The sequence below is a fragment of the Salmo salar genome, chromosome 15 (genome assembly GCF_965601325.2).
Source record: "Salmo salar chromosome 15, fSalSal1, whole genome shotgun sequence".
Taxonomy (NCBI): Eukaryota; Metazoa; Chordata; class Actinopteri; order Salmoniformes; family Salmonidae; genus Salmo; species Salmo salar.
The window spans coordinates 26562289-26582594 of NC_138305.1; the positions used below are offsets into that span (position 1 = coordinate 26562289).

The 20306-nt window shown below is 44.7% G+C and overlaps 1 protein-coding gene across 1 annotated transcript; it reads left to right on the forward strand.

Annotated features, from left to right (window-relative positions):
- The first annotated feature begins 744 nt into the window (after positions 1 to 744).
- Positions 745 to 20198, forward strand: LOC106571063 (zinc finger FYVE domain-containing protein 1). The gene is made up of 12 exons (XM_082961624.1): positions 745 to 2175; positions 2714 to 2957; positions 3146 to 3406; positions 5527 to 5739; positions 5924 to 6032; positions 8794 to 8902; positions 9034 to 9131; positions 9344 to 9461; positions 13122 to 13292; positions 13986 to 14166; positions 14887 to 15000; positions 17980 to 20198. Exons 1-12 carry the CDS (start codon positions 1681 to 1683, stop codon positions 18213 to 18215), a joined length of 2349 nt encoding a protein of 782 aa, XP_082817750.1. The 5' UTR covers positions 745 to 1680; the 3' UTR covers positions 18216 to 20198.
- The last annotated feature ends 108 nt before the right edge of the window (positions 20199 to 20306 follow it).

The following is a 20306-nucleotide window of genomic DNA, read 5'->3' on the forward strand; positions in this document are numbered from 1 at the left end:
AACAGATTGTTAGTGTCGGGCAAGAACAAAAGCCTGCACTCCCAGGAGATCTCCAAGAGCAGGATTGTTGACCACTGATGCACATGCCAGTAGGTATCGAGGAGGAGTCCCAAATGGCCCTATTTCATATACAGTGTAGTACTTTTTGGTTCTAAGTAGTACACTGTATAGGGAATATGGTGCCATTTGGGACTGAACCAGCCCTAGTGTCCTTACATCAGTAAATCAGAGTATGTGTAGGCAGACAGCGCAAGTGTACACCATCATTCTGCCTATGGAGACTTTAGCGGGGCTGACTGTGAACTCCCTGCACAAAAAACGAGTGACTTTGACACTCCAGAGAGATGGTCTTGCCGTCGATGTCGGTGTATGTTTCATCTTCCATATTGAATTGCTAATTATCGTTCTGCATAAGATCTCGCTTGTTGGATATCAATAACGGCTGGAGGGATATCTATAGCAATTTCCAAACTACTGTAGGCTAGCTGTAACGTATTCAGTTAGCAGTGAGTTAACGTTACTAGCTAGCTAGCTAGCTAACAATGTGGAGACAGAAAAAGATACAAAATAACGAATATATTGTATGGATCCGGTATGGCATGCGCTCCCTTTAACTAAGTATTGATTATTGCACAAACCTAGGACAAAATCGATTAGAAAACCTCTTTGACCTATCTAGCCAGCTAACAAAACTACAAACATTTAGTTGCATAGTGGGGAATGTAGTCATATTTATTGATAAATTAAAGCGATTCAAAGCAACAACTCGACTAGCATTACTACATTTCCCAGAATGCTATGCGCGGTGTAACTTTTAACCTCTGGATCAAAACAAGCCGATCAGCTGATGAAACTGGGAACAACATCTAATGAAATCTAGCTGTCGGACAGCGAAATTATCTTAACAAGCTATACATAATAACGGCGTGTTTGTGCTGAATTAAGTTGCACTGTATGCTTTGTTGTCTATTAAAATATTATTGCGTATTTCTGTGTAGAAGCAACGGTTTAGGTTACGAAACAGCCGTCGTCCGCCGGGAAAACAATCTAGCTGGCGGTTCTTGGCGACGAGGTCCGTCTGTTTGGTTCGACGAAGGATTTTGTTGATGGTTTGGTGCTTGAGAAATTGGTCATTTGAGTTGATGTAGAGTAACTGAAAAATACGCAAGTGTCATCTTTTGTTATAAGCGGATTTGGTGAGGTTTTTACACAGTCACCATTGCCTATTTCTGCTGTCAAATTGGCTTAGCGAACCACAACCGCTAACCGTACAGTAGGCTAACTAGCAGTAGCACGATAATTACTATGTTATTACTGATTGACAGCTAACGATGACTTGCACATGGGGTTTGTAAGCTAGCTGCATGTCTGGACATGTATGTAGGAAGTCGTTGTCGTGATTGTTTTGCTGACAGACAGGCACCTCTGTAGAGTACTTTGATGACATATGGCTATGTCAAAGTGACCTATCACAGTTCATATTAAATGCCCATCTGCTAAGTGTTTTGGGGAGTATAGAAGAGACACCACTACCAGAAGAAGAAAAAAACACACAATGCGCTAGAGAAGAATACATTTTAACACTATAGAATATAAACATATTTCCCAGCAGTTTGGTTTCGCAGTGCAGTTTTAGACTCATCGGGCACTTGTTAGCAGTAGCATACTGAAGTGATCATTATGAGTGGTCAAGGTCCGTCGGTAGATAAGGGGATGAACACCATCCTGGTGTGTCAGGAGAGCTACGCCTGCGGTGGCTCAGACGAGGCCGCCTTCGAATGCGACGAGTGCGGCAGCCTGCAGTGCGTCCGCTGCGAGCTGGAGCTCCATCGTCAGGAACGCATGAGGAACCACGACCGTGTCCGCATCGCCCCGGGACACGTTCCATTCTGTGACTCTTGTAAGGGCGACAGCAGCGGTTGTGGGGTGAACGGGGGCAGGCTGAGGGCGGTGGTGCGCTGCCAGGGCTGTAAGATCAACCTGTGTCTGGATTGCCAGAAGCGGACCCATAGCGGGGTAAACAAGAGGAAGCACCCTGTGACTCCCTACCCTCCTCCGGGTCAAGTCCAGGATAGTAGCCTGGAGGCTGGGGATGGAGGGGAGATGGAGGCCCTCAAGGCAAAACTGGAGAAGGTGTGCAGCTTCTTATTGGTGGATGCGAAGGAGGAGATGCAGGTGAGTAATATCCTTATGACCTGGGGTACATATCAAATGGCTTCCTATTCCCTATATAGGGCACTACTTTTGACCAGGACCCACTATAGATGAGTGTTTCATTTGGGATGTAGACATATTATGATCCAAGTCTTGAAACAACACCTATAGACACCACTTATCTGTAGCCACTAACCCCTAGGGAGCTTTTTAGATCTGAAAGCCAGTCTGTATGAGCCAGTCTACAATGGACAGGCTTCCTGTACGGAAGGCCAAGGAGAAATCAAAAATATTGGTCCTTCAACCCGGACTGTAGGCAGTCTAAGCAAATACAGGTTAACAATACCTAGACTGCATCCCAAATAGCACCATATTGCCTATAAAGTGCAATACTTTTTGACCAGAGACCTATGGTAGTGCACTACTTTTGACAATGTGACTACTGGTCAAAAGTAGGTCACTAAATCAGAAAGAGTGCACCATTTGGTACGCTGTGCTCTATTACCTCGGTTGGTGATTAAACTAGCTCACCTCAGTCTCTGTTGTCTTTCCCCTGTAGTTGAAGGACGAGGAAGACTTTGTGAGCCGGCTGGACTGTAGGCCAGAGGAACTCCTCAAGGTCGTGTCTATCTTCGGGAACACAGGGGAGGGGAAGTCCCACACCCTGAATCACACTTTCTTCCAGGGGCGAGAAGTGTTCCAGACGTCCCCCACTCAGGAGTCATGCACCGTGGGGGTCTGGGCTGCCATGGACCCCATTCACAGGGTGGTGGTGATCGACACAGAGGGACTGCTGGGGGCAGGTGAGGAGGAGAGAGGGGAAATGACAGGAATCTTGCTAAAGGTCAGCTGCTATGACATTTTTATTCACGCAATTGATACAATAGCCGATTTAATCAAAGAGCTGCTATCATATCAAATAAAGATAACGGTGGGAGCAGTAACCAGTCAGGAGGTATCTACTAACACGTCCTCTCTATTGGCCACCCAGGATCCAATCAGGGCCAGCGCACCCGGCTGCTCCTCAAAGTCCTAGCCGTCTCCGACCTCATCATCTACCGTACCCACGCCGACCGTCTCCACGACGACCTGTTCAAGTTCCTAGGCGACGCGTCGGACGCCTATCTGAAGCACTTCACCAGGGAGCTGAAGGCCACTACGGCCCGCTGTGGCCTGGACGTCCCTCTGTCCACTCTGGGACCAGCTGTTATTATCTTCCATGAGACCGTTCACACCAAGCTACTGGGCTCAGGTACAGGGTTGGCATTGCCAGGCATATCAAGCTGTTAGGGTACTAGTGGATGAAAACCTAACACTTAGCTCTTGTGGAAACAGTTCAGTATAACCTATAAGAACGTTCACCCACTTACATTGGGACCATCCACACCAAACTAACTGGGATCAGGTAGGTGGTTCTGGTTGGCATTTAGCCTGTGTGCCAGGCTGTTTGACAATGAGTTGGCACGATAGCACAATCATTTCCATGCCAATGACGATAATGGAGTTGTCCAGAGCACAAACAGATCTGGGACCAGGCTATATCAGTTATCAGGTAAAGTTAGAATGGACAAGAGCCATCTGTAGATATACAAAATGCTGTGATCAGGTGTAGGTATCCCTGCATTTAGTTACCTGTTAATTTTACAATTGATTTAAAAATGTTTTTATTGATTTTAATGCACTACGTGGCCTTGCATGTAAATACATGTCAGGCTTTAAAGATATCCGGTTCTCTGGCACTGGCCTTTTATACTGAACAAAAATATAAATGCAACAATTTCAATGATTTTACTGAGTTACAGTTCATGTAATTAAATCAGTCAATTCAAATACATTAATTGTGCCCTAATCTGTTGGTCACCTTAAAGAAAAGGTAGTGGCGTGGATCAGAAAACCAGTCAGTATCTGGTGTGACCACCATTTTCCTCATGCAGCGCGACACATCTCCTTCACATAGAGTTGATCAGGCTGTTGATTGTGTCCTGTGGAATGTTGACCCACTGCTCTTCGATTGCTGTGAGAAGTTGCTGGATATTGGCGGGAGCTGGAACACGTCGATCCAGAGCATTGTACATGTCGATCCAGAGCATCCCACACATGCTCAATGGGTGACCTGTTTGGTGAGTATGCAGGCCATGGAAAAACTGGGACATTTTCAGCTTCCAGGAATTGTGTATAGATCGACGTGGGGCCGTGCATTATGATGCTGAAACATGAGGTGATGGAGAAGGATGAATGGCACGACAATGGACCTCAGGATCTCGTCACAGTATCTCTAATCGCCATCGCTAAAATACAGTTGTTGTCCGTTGTCCGTAGCTTATGCCTGCCCGTACCATAACCCCACCGCCACCATGGGGCACTCTGTTCACAACGTTGACATCAGCAAACCGCTCAACAACACAATGCCATACACGTGGTCTGCAATTGTGAGGCCGGTTGGATGTTTTATTGTCCCCAGCACAAGGTGCACCTGTATAATGATTATGCTGTTTAATCAGCTTCTTGATATGCCAAGTGTTAGGTTGATGGATTATCTTGGCAAAGGAGAAATCCTTACTAACAGGGATATAAACACATTTGTGCACAAAATCTGAGAAATAAGCTTTTTGTTCGTATGGAACATTTCTGGTATATTTTATTTCAGCTTGAAATGTATCCCCTGTAAGAAATGTCTCTCTCTCTCTCTCTCTCTCTCTCTCTCTCTCTCTCTCTCCTCTACCTCTCTCTCTCCTCCACCCCTCTCTCTCGCTCTCCTCCACCCCTCTCTCTCTCTCCTCCACCCCTCTCTCTCTCTCTTCCACCCCTCTCTCTCTCTTCCACCCCTCTCTCTCTCCTCCACCCCTCTCTCTCTCTCTCCTCCACCCCTCTCGCTCTCTCTCTCCTCCACCCCTCTCTCTCTCCTCCTCCCCCCCCTCTCTCTCTCTCCTCCCCCCCTCTCTCTCTCCTCCACCCCTCTCTCTCTCCTCCCCCCCTCTCTCTCTCCTCCTCCCCTCTTTCTCTCTCCTCCACCCCTCTCGCTCTCTCTCTCTCCTCCACCCCTCTCTCTCTCTCTCCTCCACCCCTCTCTCCTCCACCCCCTCTCTCTTTAATATCTCTCTCTCTCCCCCTCCTCTCTCTCCCCCTCTCCCTCTCCTCTATATATATCTCTCTCTCCTCCACCCCTCTCTCTCTCCCTCTCCTCTATATCTCTCTCTCTCCCCCTCTCTCCCTCTCCTCTATATCTCTCTCCCTCCTCTCTCTCCCCCTCTCCCTCTCCTCTATATATATCTCTCTCTCTCCTCCACCCCTCTCTCTCCCTCTCCTCTATATATATCTCTCTCTCTCCTCCACCCTTCTCTCCCTCCTCTATATCTCTCCGTCTCTCTCCAGACAACCCATCAGAGTCTGCAGAGCGTCTGCTCCAGGAGCGTTTCAGGAAGCTGGGTCTTTTCCCCGAGGCCTTCAGCTCCATCCAGTACCGTGGGACTCGAACCTACAACCCCCCGACAGACTTCAGTGGTCTGCTGCGGAGCCTGGAGCAACAGTTAGATAACAACACTACCCGCTCACCACGTTCTGCAAACGTCATATACAGAGCCCTGCAGGGGGGGGGGGGGGGGGTGTGTGTGTGTGGGTGTGTGTGTGTGTGTGTGTGTGTGTGTGTGTGTGTGTGTGTGTGTGTGTGTGTGTGTGTGTGTGTGTGTGTGTGTGTGTGTGTGTGTGTGTGTGTGCATTTTGCAAATAAAGCGCACTCTCCCCCGCTCTCTCTCTCCCTCTATCTATCCATAGGCTCTGAGTGAGCGTTTCAGTGGGGATATCCCAGAAGAGCACCTGGCCAGTAACTCTTTCTTCCCTGATGAGTACTTCACCTGTTCCAGTATCTGTCTCAGCTGTGGGTGAGTCTCTCTGTCTGTGTTCAGTTATCTCTCTCTGTCTGTGTTCAGTTATCTCTCAGCTGTAGGAAGCTATCTCTCTCTGACAGTGTTCAGTTATCCCTCAGCTGTAGGAAGTTATCTCTCTCTGTCTGTGTTCAGTTATCCCTCAGCTGTAGGAAGTTATCTCTCTCTGTCAGTGTTCAGTTATCCCTAAGCTGTAGGAAGTTATCTCTCTCTGTCTGTGTTCAGTTATCCCTCAGCTGTAGGAAGGAGTCTCTCTGTCTGTGTTCAGTTATCTCTCAGCTGTATGAAGTTATCTCTCTCTGTCTCTGTCTCAGTGTTCAGTTATCCCTGAGCTGTAGGAAGCTGTCTCTCTCTCTCTGTGTTCAGTTATCCCTCAGCTGTAGGAAGTTATCTCTCTCTGTCTCTGTCTCAGTGTTCAGTTATCCCTGAGCTGTAGGAAGCCGCTCTCTCTCTCTCTCTGTGTTCAGTTATCCCTCAGCTGTAGGAAGTTATCTCTCTGTCTGTGTTCAGTTATCCCTCAGCTGTAGGAAGTTATCTCTCTCTGTCTCTTTCTCAGTGTTCAGTTATCCCTGAGCTGTAGGAAGCTATCTCTCTCTCTCTCTCTGTGTTCAGTTATCCCTCAGCTGTAGGAAGGAGTCTCTCTGTCTGTGTTCAGTTATCCCTCAGCTGTAGGAAGTTATCTCTCTGTCTGTGTTCAGTTATCCCTCAGCGTGGGTACCCGCGGCGACCCCAGCTGTGGGGAGTCTCTCTGTCTGTGTTCAGTTATCCCTCAGCTGTGGGGAGCCCGCGGCGCCCCAGCGAGGAGCTCTCTCTGTCTGTGTTCAGTTATCCCTCAGCTGTAGGAAGTTATCTCTCTCTGTCTGTGTTCAGTTATCCCTCAGCTGTAGGAAGGAGTCTCTCTGTCTGTGTTCAGTTATCCCTCAGCTGTAGGAAGTTATCTCTCTCTGTCTGTGTTCAGTTATCCCTCAGCTGTAGGAAGTTATCTCTCTCTGTCTCAGTGTTCAGTTACAGTGAGGGGAAAAAAGTATTTGATCCACTGCTGATTTTGTACGTTTGCCCACTGACAAAGAAATGATCAGTCTATAATTGTAATAGTATTAACTCTAACAGGACAATAAAACCACCAGTTGTCTACTGATGTCTTCAGTCCTACTAACATCATCCATGTCCTGTCAGGTCTGACTGTATGAACAGTACATTAATAACATAGTAATTAAACACTGTGATAAACCTCTTCCTGTCAGGTCTGGCTGTATGAACAGTACAGTAATAACATAGTAATTAAACACTGTGATAAACCTCTTCCTGTCAGGTCTGGCTGTATGAACAGTAATAACATAGTAATTAAACACTGTGATAAACCTCTTCCTGTCAGGTCTGGCTGTATGAACAGTACAGTAATAACATAGTAATTAAACACTGTGATAAACCTCTTCCTGTCAGGTCTGGCTGTATGAACAGTAATAACATAGTAATTAAACACTGTGATAAACCTCTTCCTGTCAGTTCTGACTGTATGAACAGTAATAACATAGTAATTAAACACTGTGATAAACCTCTTCCTGTCAGTTCTGGCTGTATGAACAGTACAGTAATAACATAGTAATTAAACACTGTGATAAACCTCTTCCTGTCAGGTCTGGCTGTATGAACAGTACAGTAATAACATAGTAATTAAACACTGTGATAAACCTCTTCCTGTCAGGTCTGGCTGTATGAACAGTAATAACATAGTAATTAAACACTGTGATAAACCTCTTCCTGTCAGGTCTGGCTGTATGAACAGTACAGTAATAACATAGTAATTAAACACTGTGATAAACCTCTTCCTGTCAGGTCTGGCTGTATGAACAGTACAGTAATAACATAGTAATTAAACACTGTGATAAACCTCTTCCTGTCAGGTCTGGCTGTATGAACAGTAATAACATAGTAATTAAACACTGTGATAAACCTCTTCCTGTCAGGTCTGGCTGTATGAACAGTACATTAATAACATAGTAATTAAACACTGTGATAAACCTCTTCCTGTCAGGTCTGGCTGTATGAACAGTAATAACATAGTAATTAAACACTGTGATAAACCTCTTCCTGTCAGGTCTGGCTGTATGAACAGTAATAACATAGTAATTAAACACTGTGATAAACCTCTTCCTGTCAGTTCTGGCTGTATGAACAGTACATTAATAACATAGTAATTAAACACTGTGATAAACCTCTTCCTGTCAGGTCTGGCTGTATGAACAGTACAGTAATAACATAGTAATTAAACACTGTGATAAACCTCTTCCTGTCAGGTCTGGCTGTATGAACAGTAATAACATAGTAATTAAACACTGTGATAAACCTCTTCCTGTCAGGTCTGGCTGTATGAACAGTACAGTAATAACATAGTAATTAAACACTGTGATAAACCTCTTCCTGTCAGGTCTGGCTGTATGAACAGTACAGTAATAACATAGTAATTAAACACTGTGATAAACCTCTTCCTGTCAGGTCTGGCTGTATGAACAGTAATAACATAGTAATTAAACACTGTGATAAACCTCTTCCTGTCAGGTCTGGCTGTATGAACAGTAATAACATAGTAATTAAACACTGTGATAAACCTCTTCCTGTCAGGTCTGGCTGTATGAACAGTACAGTAATAACATAGTAATTAAACACTGTGATAAACCTCTTCCTGTCAGGTCTGGCTGTATGAACAGTACAGTAATAACATAGTAATTAAACACTGTGATAAACCTCTTCCTGTCAGGTCTGGCTGTATGAACAGTATGAACCATCTGAAGGAGGAAGTGGACCACGAGGCTACACACCGCTGTCGCTACTCTGCTCAATACGACAACCGCATCTACACCTGTAAAGTAGGAACACAGACAGACAGTCTCTCTCCACACACACACACACACACACACACACACACACACACACACACACACACACACACACACACACACACACGGCTCTGTCTGAGTATGTGCTCTCTGATCCTCAGGCGTGCTATGAGGGAGGGAAGGAGGTGATTGTGATTCCCAAGACGACAGCCTCCTCTGACTCTCCCTGGTTTGGTCTGGCCACGTACGCCTGGTCTGGGTGAGTCCTGGACACGTAGACCTCCTCGTTATAATATCCTGTATCCTCAAACAATAGAATCCTCTGTTTGTGATATCATCGTAAATCACTACCTCTAATGGAAAGTCCTTCTACTTTTCTGACTCTCCATGTTTTAGCTGATCACATCTGATCTCTGATAGTATAGAGAGAGTGTGTTGGCTGAACTGAAGTAGTGTTGTTGTTGTTTACAGGTATGTGATAGAGTGTCCCAACTGTGGAGTGATCTACAGAAGCAGGCAGTACTGGTACGGGAACCAGGACCCAGTGGACACAGTGGTCAGGACTGAAATACAACACATCTGGCCTGGGGTAAGAACAACAGAGGGCTCCCTTACTTATGCCTTGGCCCGTATTCATGCAGAATCTCAGAGTAAGAGTGCTGTTCTATGGGCAGGTCCATGTCATCTTAATCATTGCATCTAACAGGTAAAACCGATCCTTCATCAGCTCTCCTACTCTGACAGGCGATGGGCCCTTGTTCTCACTTCATTCTAGCCCTGTTGTAGAAGCTCTACGCAGTTCTCTTCTTTAGAGGAAGTCCCACACATTCCAGAGGAGTCTCTGGTTGTTTCAGTTTGGCTGAAATGATGCATTTGTTTTAGTAAATTGATTAGAATGTACCACAAGAAGCCATACATACTGACTGACCTCCCCGTCACTCCTACTACTAGTCTTGCTCTCTCGCTGGTGTTTTTAGGCCAGTTGCTGTAAAGAGTCTCTCTGGTTTGGGGTGTTTGTATAAGAAAGCCTTGTGACGATAATATTCTGGATTCCATAGATTTTTTTTTTATCCCACAAATGTTGATGCCATATAGAAGAATTGGAATTATGACAGTGTCAAATAGTTTAAATTCTCATTTGTGGGTCTTTCTACACTAAACAAACAATATAAACGCAACATAAAGTTTTGGTTCCATTTTTCATGAGCTGAAATAAAAGATCCCAGAAATGTTCCATATGTACAAAAAAGCGTATTTCTCTAAAATGTTGTGCACAAATTTGTTGGTGTGACATAACAAGAAGCTGATTAAACAGCATGGCCATTACACAGGTGCACCTTGTGCTGGGGACAATAAAAAGGCCACTCTAAAATGTGCAGTTTTGTCACACAACACAATGCCACAGATGTCTCAAGTTTTGAGGGATCGTGCAATTGGCATGCTGACTGCAGGAATGTCTACCAGAGCTGTTGCCAGAAAATTGAATATTAATTTCTCTACCATAAGCCGCCACAAACTTTGTTTTAGAGAATTTGGCAGTACGTCCCACCGGCATCACAACCACAGACCACGTGTAACCACACCAGCCCAGGACCTCCACATCCGGCTTCTTCCCCTGCAGGATTGTCTGAGACCAGCCACTTGGACAGCTGATGAAACTGTGGGTTTTGCACAACCGAAGAATTTCTGCACAAACTGTCAGAAACCGTCTCAGGGAAGCTCATCTGTGTGCTTGTCGTCCACACCAGGGTCTTGACCTGACTGCAGTTCAGCATCGTAACCAACTTTAGTGAGCAAATGCTCACCTTCGATGGCCACTGGCACACTGGAGAAGAGTGCTCTTCATGGAGGAATCCTGGTTTCTACTGTACCGGGCACATGGCAGACGGCGTGTATGGTGTCGTGTGGGCGAGCGGTTTGCTGACGTCAACGTTGTGAACAGAGTGCCTCATGGTGACGTTGGGGTTATGGTACGGGCAGGCATAAGCTACGGACAATGAACACATTTTGCATTTTATCGATGGCGATTTAGAGATACTGTGACGAGATCCTGAGGTCCATTGGTGTGCCATTCATCCTTCTCCATCACCTCATGTTTCAGCATGATAATGCACGGCCCCATGTCGCAAGGATCTATACACAATACCTGGAAGCTGAAAATATCTGCAATGTCTGACCTGCAGACTCACCAGACATGTCACCCATTGAGCATGTTTGGGATGCTCTGGATCGACCTGTACAACAGCGTGTTCCAGTTCCCGCCAAATATCCAGCAACTTCGCACAGCCATTGAAGAGCAGTGGGACAACATTCCACAGGCCACATTCAACAGCCTGATCAACTCGGAGGAGTTGTGTCACTCTGCATGAGGCAAATGGTGGTCACACCAGATACTGACTGGTTTTCTGATCCACACCCCTACCTTTTTTTTTAACGGTATCTGTGACCAACAGATACATGTCTGTATTGCCAGTCATGTGAAATCCATAGATTAGGGCCTAATCAATTTATTTCAATTGACTGATTTCATTACATGAACTGTAACTCAGTAAAATCATAGAAATTGTTGCATGTTGCATTTTATATTTTTGTTTAGTGTAATTATTTTAATGATTATATTTCTGATGTTTAGGTGGAGTTGTTCTTTGTCTTTCCAGATATTCTTTTCATTTTGACAGTAGTATCTAATTTCCTAAAATGAATTTGTATTGATTTCCTCTATTTTGTCAAGCTCATAGGTCATATAGAGGGATTTCTTCCTTCATAATAACTTCTTATATTGGCTTAGGGTCTGTTGGTATATGAGACCTGTCTACTGATTTACAGGGTCTTAGAGTGTATGGTGTTGGTATATGAGACCTGTCTACTGATTTACAGGGTCTTAGAGTGTATGGTGTTGGTATATGAGACCTGTCTACTGATTTACAGGGTCTTAGAGTGTATGGTGTTGGTATATGAGACCTGTCTACTGATTTACAGGGTGTTAGAGTGTATGGTGTTGGTATATGAGACCTGTCTACTGATTTACAGGGTGTTAGAGTGTATGGTATTGGTATATGAGACCTGTCTACTGATTTACAGGGTCTTAGAGTGTATGGTGTTGGTATATGAGACCTGTCTGCTGATTTACAGGGTCTTGCAGTTGAACATACTTTGTCAAACCATTTTTTCTTTGGAAGTGTTTTCTTTTTCAGATTACATGTTTTAACCAGTTTGATGAATTTATCAATACAGGAATTGCTGTCTAAATTAATGCAATTTTTGTCGTCTTTTAAATTTGGTAAAAAAATAACTGTAAATCAAGTTTTCAATTTCCGTGCTATTTAATGTTGCCTTTTATTCCCAAATGCTACTTTTTTACCACTTGTATGAGGGTGAGATGGGGTAGAGTTTAGGTTCTGGTCCACTTGTATGAAAGCGAGACGGGGTAGAGTTTAGGTTCTGGTCCTTGTATGAGGGCAGGACGGGGTAGAGTTTAGGTTCTGGTCCACTTGTATGAGGGCAGGACGGGGTAGAGTTTAGGTTCTGGTCCACTTGTATGAGGGCAGGACGGGGTAGAGTTTAGGTTCTGGTCCACTTGTATGAGGGCAGGACGGGGTAGAGTTTAGGTTCTGGTCCACTTGTATGAGGGCAGGACGGGGTAGAGTTTAGGTTCTGGTCCACTTGTATGAAGGCGAGACGGGGTAGAATTTAGGTTCTGGTCCACTTGTATGAAGGCGAGACGGGGTAGAGTTTAGGTTCTGGTCCACTTGTATGAGGGCGAGACGGGGTAGAGTTTAGGTTCTGGTCCACTTGTATAAGGGCGAGAGGGCATGACCATAAAGGCATTGATTTGTTTCTTGCTCCATATCTGTAATGTCATAGTGGACTGCACTGTTTCCTAGTGCAGAGCAATATGTAAATCTACCCAGAGAGTCACCCTTCACCCTGCCATTAACAATGTCTCTCACCTCCATCCCCCCTCGCTCTTTTTCCCTCTTCTTCTCTCCCTCTCTCTCCTTCCCTCACTCTCTCCTCCCTCTTCCTCTCCTCTCTCTTCTCTCATCCTCCTTTCCCCTCCTCCCTCTCTCCCTCCCTCTCCCCCTTCTATCCCTCCCTCTCCCCCTTCTCTCTCTCGCTCTTGACCTCTTCGCTCTCCCGCCTCCCCCTTCTATCCCTCCCTCTCCCCTTCTCTCCCCCTTCTCTCTCGCTCTTGCCCTCTTCTCTCTCCCCCCTCCCTCTTCTCTCCCTCACTCCTTCTCCCCTCCAGTCGGATGGTTTTCTGAAGGACAACAACAATGCAGCTCAGAGACTGTTGGACGGTGTGAACTACATCTCCCAGAGTGTGTCAGAGCTCAGTGTGAAACCTGCCAAAGCTGTCACTTCCTGGCTCACCGACCAGATCGCTCCGGCCTACTGGAAACCCAACTCCCTCATCCTGGTACGTGGTGGTCCTCACAGCCATCTGGACATACTGATATAGACACAGCGTGGATCCATTCCTAGTCAGTGATTCCCTAAATTGAGTTATTATGCCTTAGCTGTGCAGTGAACATGTTTAGACATGTTCATGTTGTCATGGATTATTGTTTATGACTGTAAAGACTGTCCATTTCTCCTATGACTGTGTAAAGACTGTCCATTTCTCCTATGACTGTGTAAAGACTGTCCATTTCTCCTATTACTGTGTAAAGACAGTCCATTTCTCTTATGACTGTGTAAAGACTGTCCATTTCTCCTATGACTGTGTAAAGACTGTCCATTTCTCTTATGACTGTGTAAAGACTGTCCATTTCTCCTATGACTGTGTAAAGACTGTCCATTTCTCCTATGACTGTGTAAAGACAGTCCATTTCTCTTATGACTGTGTAAAGACTGTCCATTTCTCCTATGACTGTGTAAAGACTGTCCATTTCTCCTATGACTGTGTAAAGACAATCCATTTCTCTTGACTGTGTAAAGACTGTCCATTTCTCCTATGACTGTGTAAAGACTGTCCATTTCTCTTATGACTGTGTAAAGACTGTCCAATGCTCTTATGACTGTGTAAAGACTGTCCATTTCTCCTATGTGTGCTTGTGTTTTGAGCCTGTGATATAATTTCTCTCCTGTGCTCTCTGTGTCTCTGTAACAGAAATGTTCTAAATGCAGTGAGGTGTTCCAGGACAACGATACTAAGCATCACTGCCGTGCCTGTGGAGAGGGCTTCTGTGACAGCTGCTCCTCCAAGAACCGTCCTGTTCCAGAGAGGGGCTGGGGGCTCGCACCCGTACGGGTCTGTGATGCCTGCTTCCAGAACCGGGGCATCTCAGAAGGTATGGACATGTTGTATATTAAACATGATGTCTCTACTGTTATCCTATGATGTCCCAGTAGATCTTTAAAGAATACTCTTAGATAAACCTGGATCTCACATGAACATCAAAATTAGGTGGTAAATCGTATAATCAAATAAAATAAAATTGTATTTGTCACATCCTCCGAATACAACAGGTGTAGGTTGACCTTACAGTGAAATGCTTACTGACAAACCCTTAACCAACAATGCAGTTTTAAGAAAAAACAAGTGTTAAGAAAGTATTTACTAAATAAATTGAAGTAAACAATAAATGTCAAATAATAACAGTAACGAGGCTATATACAGGGGTACAGAGTCAATGCGGGAGGCACCGGTTAGTCGAGGTAACATGTTGGTATTACAGACTCGGTCAGGGACAGGTTTAAAATGTCAGTGGAGACACTTGCTAGTTGGTCAGCACATGCTCGGAGTACACGTCCTGGTAATCCATCTGGCCCCGCGGCCTTGTGAATGTTGACCTGTTTAAAGGTCTTACATCGGCTACGGAGAGCGTGATCACACAGTCCTCTGGAACAGCTGGTGCTCTCATGCATGCTTCAGTGTTGCTTGCCTCAATGTTTTTCCCTTTTACTTTTTTTTCCCTACTTTTATTTTCTGGTTTACATATCTTATGAATAATATTTTTTTCTCCTTCCTTCCTTCTGTGTGTGTGTGTGTGTGTGTGTGTGTGTTGTAGAGCTGCTGGATGCAGCGTTGGAGGAGGAGGAAGGAGGGACACTCAGTAGGAGAGTAGGAGAGGCTGTTCAGAATACACTGGGAGCTGTGGTCACCGCTACATACATCCCTCTGGGTGAGTACTGTTGTCTAGACTACTCTGTGGTCACTGCTACATACATCCCTCTGGGTGAGTACTGTAGTCTAGACTACTCTGTGGTCACTGCTACATACATCCCTCTGGGTGAGTACTGTAGTCTAGACTACTCTGTGGTCACTGCTACATACATCCCTCTGGGTGAGTACTATGGTCTAGACTACTCTGTGGTCACTGCTACATACATCCCTCTGGGTGAGTACTGTAGTCTAGACTACTCTGTGGTCACTGCTACATACATCCCTCTGGGTGAGTACTGTAGTCTAGACTACTCTGTGGTCACTGCTACATACATCCCTCTGGGTGAGTACTGTAGTCTAGACTACTCTGTGGTCACTGCTACATACATCCCTCTGGGTGAGTACTGTAGTCTAGACTACTCTGTGGTCACCGCTACATACATCCCTCTGGGTGAGTACTGTAGTCTAGACTACTCTGTGGTCACTGCTACATACATCCCTCTGGGTGAGTACTGTAGTCTAGACTACTCTGTGGTCACCGCTACATACATCCCTCTGGGTGAGTACTGTAGTCTAGACTACTCTGTGGTCACTGCTACATACATCCCTCTGGGTGAGTACTGTAGTCTAGACTACTCTGTGGTCACTGCTACATACATCCCTCTGGGTGAGTACTGTAGTCTAGACTACTCTGTGGTCACTGCTACATACAGTGCATTCGGAAAGTTTTCAGACCGCTTGACTTTTTCAACATTTTGTTACGTTACAGCCTTATTCTAAAATTGATTAAATAGTTTTTTTCCCTCATCATTCTACACACAATACCAAATGATGACAAAGGGAAAACCGGTTTAAAAAAAAAATCACATTTACATAAGTATTCAGACCCTTTACTCAGTACTTTGTTGAAGCACCTTTGGCAGCGATTAAAGCCTAGATTCTTCTTGGGTATGACGCTACAAGCTTGGCACACCTGTATTTGGGGAGTTTCTCCCATTCTTCTCTGCAGATCCTCTCAAGCTCTGTCAGGTTGGATGGGGAGCGTCGCTGCACAGCTATTTTCAGGTCTCTCCAGAGATGTTCGATTGGGTTCAAGTCCGGGCTCTGGCTGGGCCACTCAAGGACATTCAGAGACTTGTTTCAAAGCCACTCCAGCATTGCCTTGGCTGTGTGCTTAGGGTCGTAGTCCTGTTGGAAGGTGAACCATCGCCCCAGTCTGAGGTCCTGAGTGCTCTGGAGAAGGTTTTCATCAAGGATCTCTCTGTACTTTGCTCCGTTCATCTTCCCCTTGATCCTGACTAGTCTCTCATTCCCTGCCACTGAAAAACAACTCCACAGCATGATGCTTCCACCATCATGCTTCACCATAGGGATGGTTCCAGGTTTCCTCCAGACATGACGCTTGGCATTCAGGCCAAAGAGTTAAATCATAGTTTCATCAGACCAGAGAATCTAGTTTCTCATGGTCTGAGAGTCTTTAGGTGCCTTTTGGCAAACTCCAAGTGGGTTGTCATGTGCCTTTTACTGAGGAGTGGCTTCCGTCTGCCTACTCTAGCATAAAGGCTGATTGGTGGGATCTGCAGAGAAGGTTCTCCCATCTCCACAGAGGACACTGGAGCTCTGTCAGAGTGACCATCGGTTTCTTGATCACCTCCCTGACCAAGGCCCTTCTCCCCTGATCGCTCAGTTTGGCAAAGGTGGCCAGCTCTAGTTAGAGTCTGGTTCCAAACATCTTCCATTTAAGATTGATGGAGACCACTGTGTTCTTGGGGACCTTCAATGCTGCAGAAATGTTTTGGTACTCTTCCCCAGATCTGTGCCTCGACACAATCCTGTCTCTGAGCTTTATGGACAATTCCTTCGACCTCATGGCTTGGTTTTTGCTCTGACATGCACTGTCAACTGTCGGACCTTATATAGACAGGTGGGTGCCTTTCCAAATCATGTCCAATCAATTGAATTTACCACAGGTGGACTCCAATCAAGTTGTAGAAACATCTCAAGGATGATCGATTGAAACAGGATGCACCTGAGCACAATTTCAAGTCTCATAGTAAAGGGGCTGAATTCTTAGGTAAATAAGATATTTGCAACAAAAAAAAAATTTGAAAAACCTGTTTTTGCTTTGTCATTGTGGGTAGATTGATGAGGGGAAAAAATAATTTGATCGATTTTAGAATAAGGCTGTAACATAACAAAATGTGGAAAAAGTGTTCTGAATACTGGTCACGTGACTCCCTGTATAGCAGGCAGCGGTCACGTGACTCCCTGTATAGCAGGTCACGTGACTCACTGTAAAGCAGGGCGCGGTCACGTGACTCACTGTATAGCAGGCCGCGGTCACGTGACTCCCTGTATAGCAGGGCGCGGTCACGTGACTCACTGTATAGCAGGCCGCGGTCACGTGACTCCCTGTATAGCAGGGCGCGGTCACGTGACTCACTGTATAGCAGGCCGCGGTCACGTGACTCCCTGTCTGTAGGAGCAAATAATTTTCGTGAACAGGATGGTGTACGTAATTAACTGTAAGGTCAATAAGACCTATAAGGCTTAAAGGTGCAATATGCAGAAATCACTCCGCCTTTTCCTGGGTGCTTAAATTCTAGTGGTTTGCCTGAGTTTAGTATATGTGACAAAACAAGCAGTCATTGTACCATCTAAAAATATTATATTTTCAGCTGGTTTACAAAAGTAAAAGATGCAAAAAAAAACTTAACTTAATACCGGGAAGCATAGAAATAGAGCACATAGAACAGATCTGCAGCTTCTTAGACTTGCTTTCAATGAGAATGCCGGATCTATAACTCTCGTTTCTATGTGAATTTGGTCAGGTCGCCCAAAAAATGACATATTGTAGCTTTAATAGAGGCTTAAGAGGGAAAACTGTGATGGGTCACTTTGACATAGCCATGTCCTCCAAAACTAAAGTGTGGCGTGTGTGTGCGTGTCTGTCTGTGTATAACTGTGTGTCTGCATGTCCTCTCCTCTCCCTCTCTAGGTCTGATGAAGGACGCAGCTCGTCCAGCCTACTGGGTTCCAGACCAGGATATCCGTTGCTGCTGTGAGTGTCAGAGAGACTTCTCTGCTCCGCGTCTCTCCATCCACCACTGCAGGGCCTGCGGCCAGGGCGTGTGTGACGACTGCTCCCCTGAACGTAGAGCGGTGCCCTCTAGGGGTTGGGACCACCCAGTGCGTGTCTGCAACACCTGCCACCAGAAACCTGGGGACCTCTAGTAGGAGAGAGGGAACACATTGGCACCCTATTCAAAAGTAGGGCACTATATATGGACTAGGGCGCCATATGGGACGCAATCAGAGAGACAGTCGAGGGTTGTGTTCATTAGGCTCGAAATGGAAGAAAATGCTCCAAAACAGGGAGGGACTATCTGTACTTGTCCAATAAGAAAGTCAATTTTTTTTTTTTTGCTACGGTGTGTCCTAATGAACACGACCCAGGTTCCACCTAATGCTGTGGAACTGGAACTCCCGTCTCTCTGTGGCTCAGGCCAGGGAGTTCTTGCTGTTCGTTGTGATGTCATCCATCCTAAAGCCTTGGGACGTCACTTTATCCTTTGACGAGAGGGAGAGATAGGTTCCTTGGCTTAAAGAAGAAGCTCATTCCACGTTTTAAGATGATTAGCCTAAATAACTACCAACCTGTATAATAATCTTGGACGCTGGGTGGTTGTATATGTACTTTTGAACAGCGTGGACAGACGATAATAGAATAGCATTAATTCCTAATCGACTGTATTTATTTTATATACAGTACCAGTCAAAGGTTTGGACACACCTACTCATTCAAGGGTTTTTCTTTGTTTTTTACTATTTTCTACATTGTAGAATAATAGTGAAGACATCAAAACTATGAAATTACACCTATGGAATCATGTAGTAACCAAAAAAGTGTTCAACAAATCAAGCATTCCAGGTGAAGCTGGTTGAGAGAATGCCAAGAGAGTGCAAAGCTGTCAAGGCAAAGGGTGAAGGAAGAATGTAAAATATATTTTTGATTTAACACTTTGTTTTGGTTACTACATATGTGTTATTTCATAGTTTTGATGTCTTCTATTATTCTACAATGTAGAAAATAGTAAAAATAATGAAAAACCCTGGAATGAGTAGGTGTCCAACCTTTTGACAGGTACTGTATAATCACATGGGAAGTTTACTATAGTGGGGGAAAAGTGATTTGTTTTGTATAACATGGCCTCTTTTTGTTTTTAAATAGTATTGTGTACTATCTCAAGCCCCATTTCTACCTGGTGCTAACATGGGTCCTGATCTTGACTACATTCTGATTTTGCCCACATTTCCAGAAATGTCTTGTTATCCATCCAATGTGTCTGCATTGTGCCTGCACTGGTCCCTTTATGAAAATTATTTCACAGCTATTCTTTCAAAAATAATATTTATTGTAAGACACATATTGATGTAATCAGTCAATTGTGCCACCCTGTCAATGATTTTAAAGGGCAGAATGAAGATTTAAATGGTGTCTCTGTCCACACAATGTGTGTCTGACTACCTCCAGAGGTGGGCAAGATGATCTGATCACAATGAGTTTGATTGTCTACACCAGTCTGAAAATGTGGGCACAATCAGAATGTAGACAAGATCAGGACAAAGGACGCAAGTTAAAACCAGGTATAAACAGGGCTATTGAGTGACAGACTGACTGTAGAATAGATTGCTGAGTGGGAACCATAGAACCATATGATAGGTGTTGCTTTGAAATAGTGAATGACTAACAGTGTAGAATAGCTAGTATGAAAGGATATCAACACTCTTTGGGGCTGGACCCTGAAATATTCACTTCATAGTATCACATATAAACCATTACACCACCTGAGACTGTGATAGCTAGCTGTGCTTAATAAGATTAGCTGAAATGATCTAGCCTGATCCCAGATCTGTTTGTGCTGTTTTGACGACTCTTATTTGGACAATATGAGTTGGCAAAACAGATTTAGGTCCCAGGCTGAAAAGTATGAGGTAGGTGCAGAGTAGCCATGGAATCATGTAACCATGGAATCAGCTTGTACACACTGGAACAGCTGTAAAGTTCTAGAACGTTGGAACAGGCATCATGATTCATCTCATATAGAACACTGCTTATTAAGATAGACTGAAGATCAGTACCATTTGTCTGTTTTAATGTACCATGTGTGCTTACGTAATAAACTTGACAACCTCAGGGTGTGGTTATTAGAACAAGCTAAAGTGTGTGTGTTATCATAAAAAAAGCTGATTGGTTATGCGGAGGTCTGTTGACAATGCTATTATTATTTTTTATATATATATAATTCCAAGACACCCATTCAA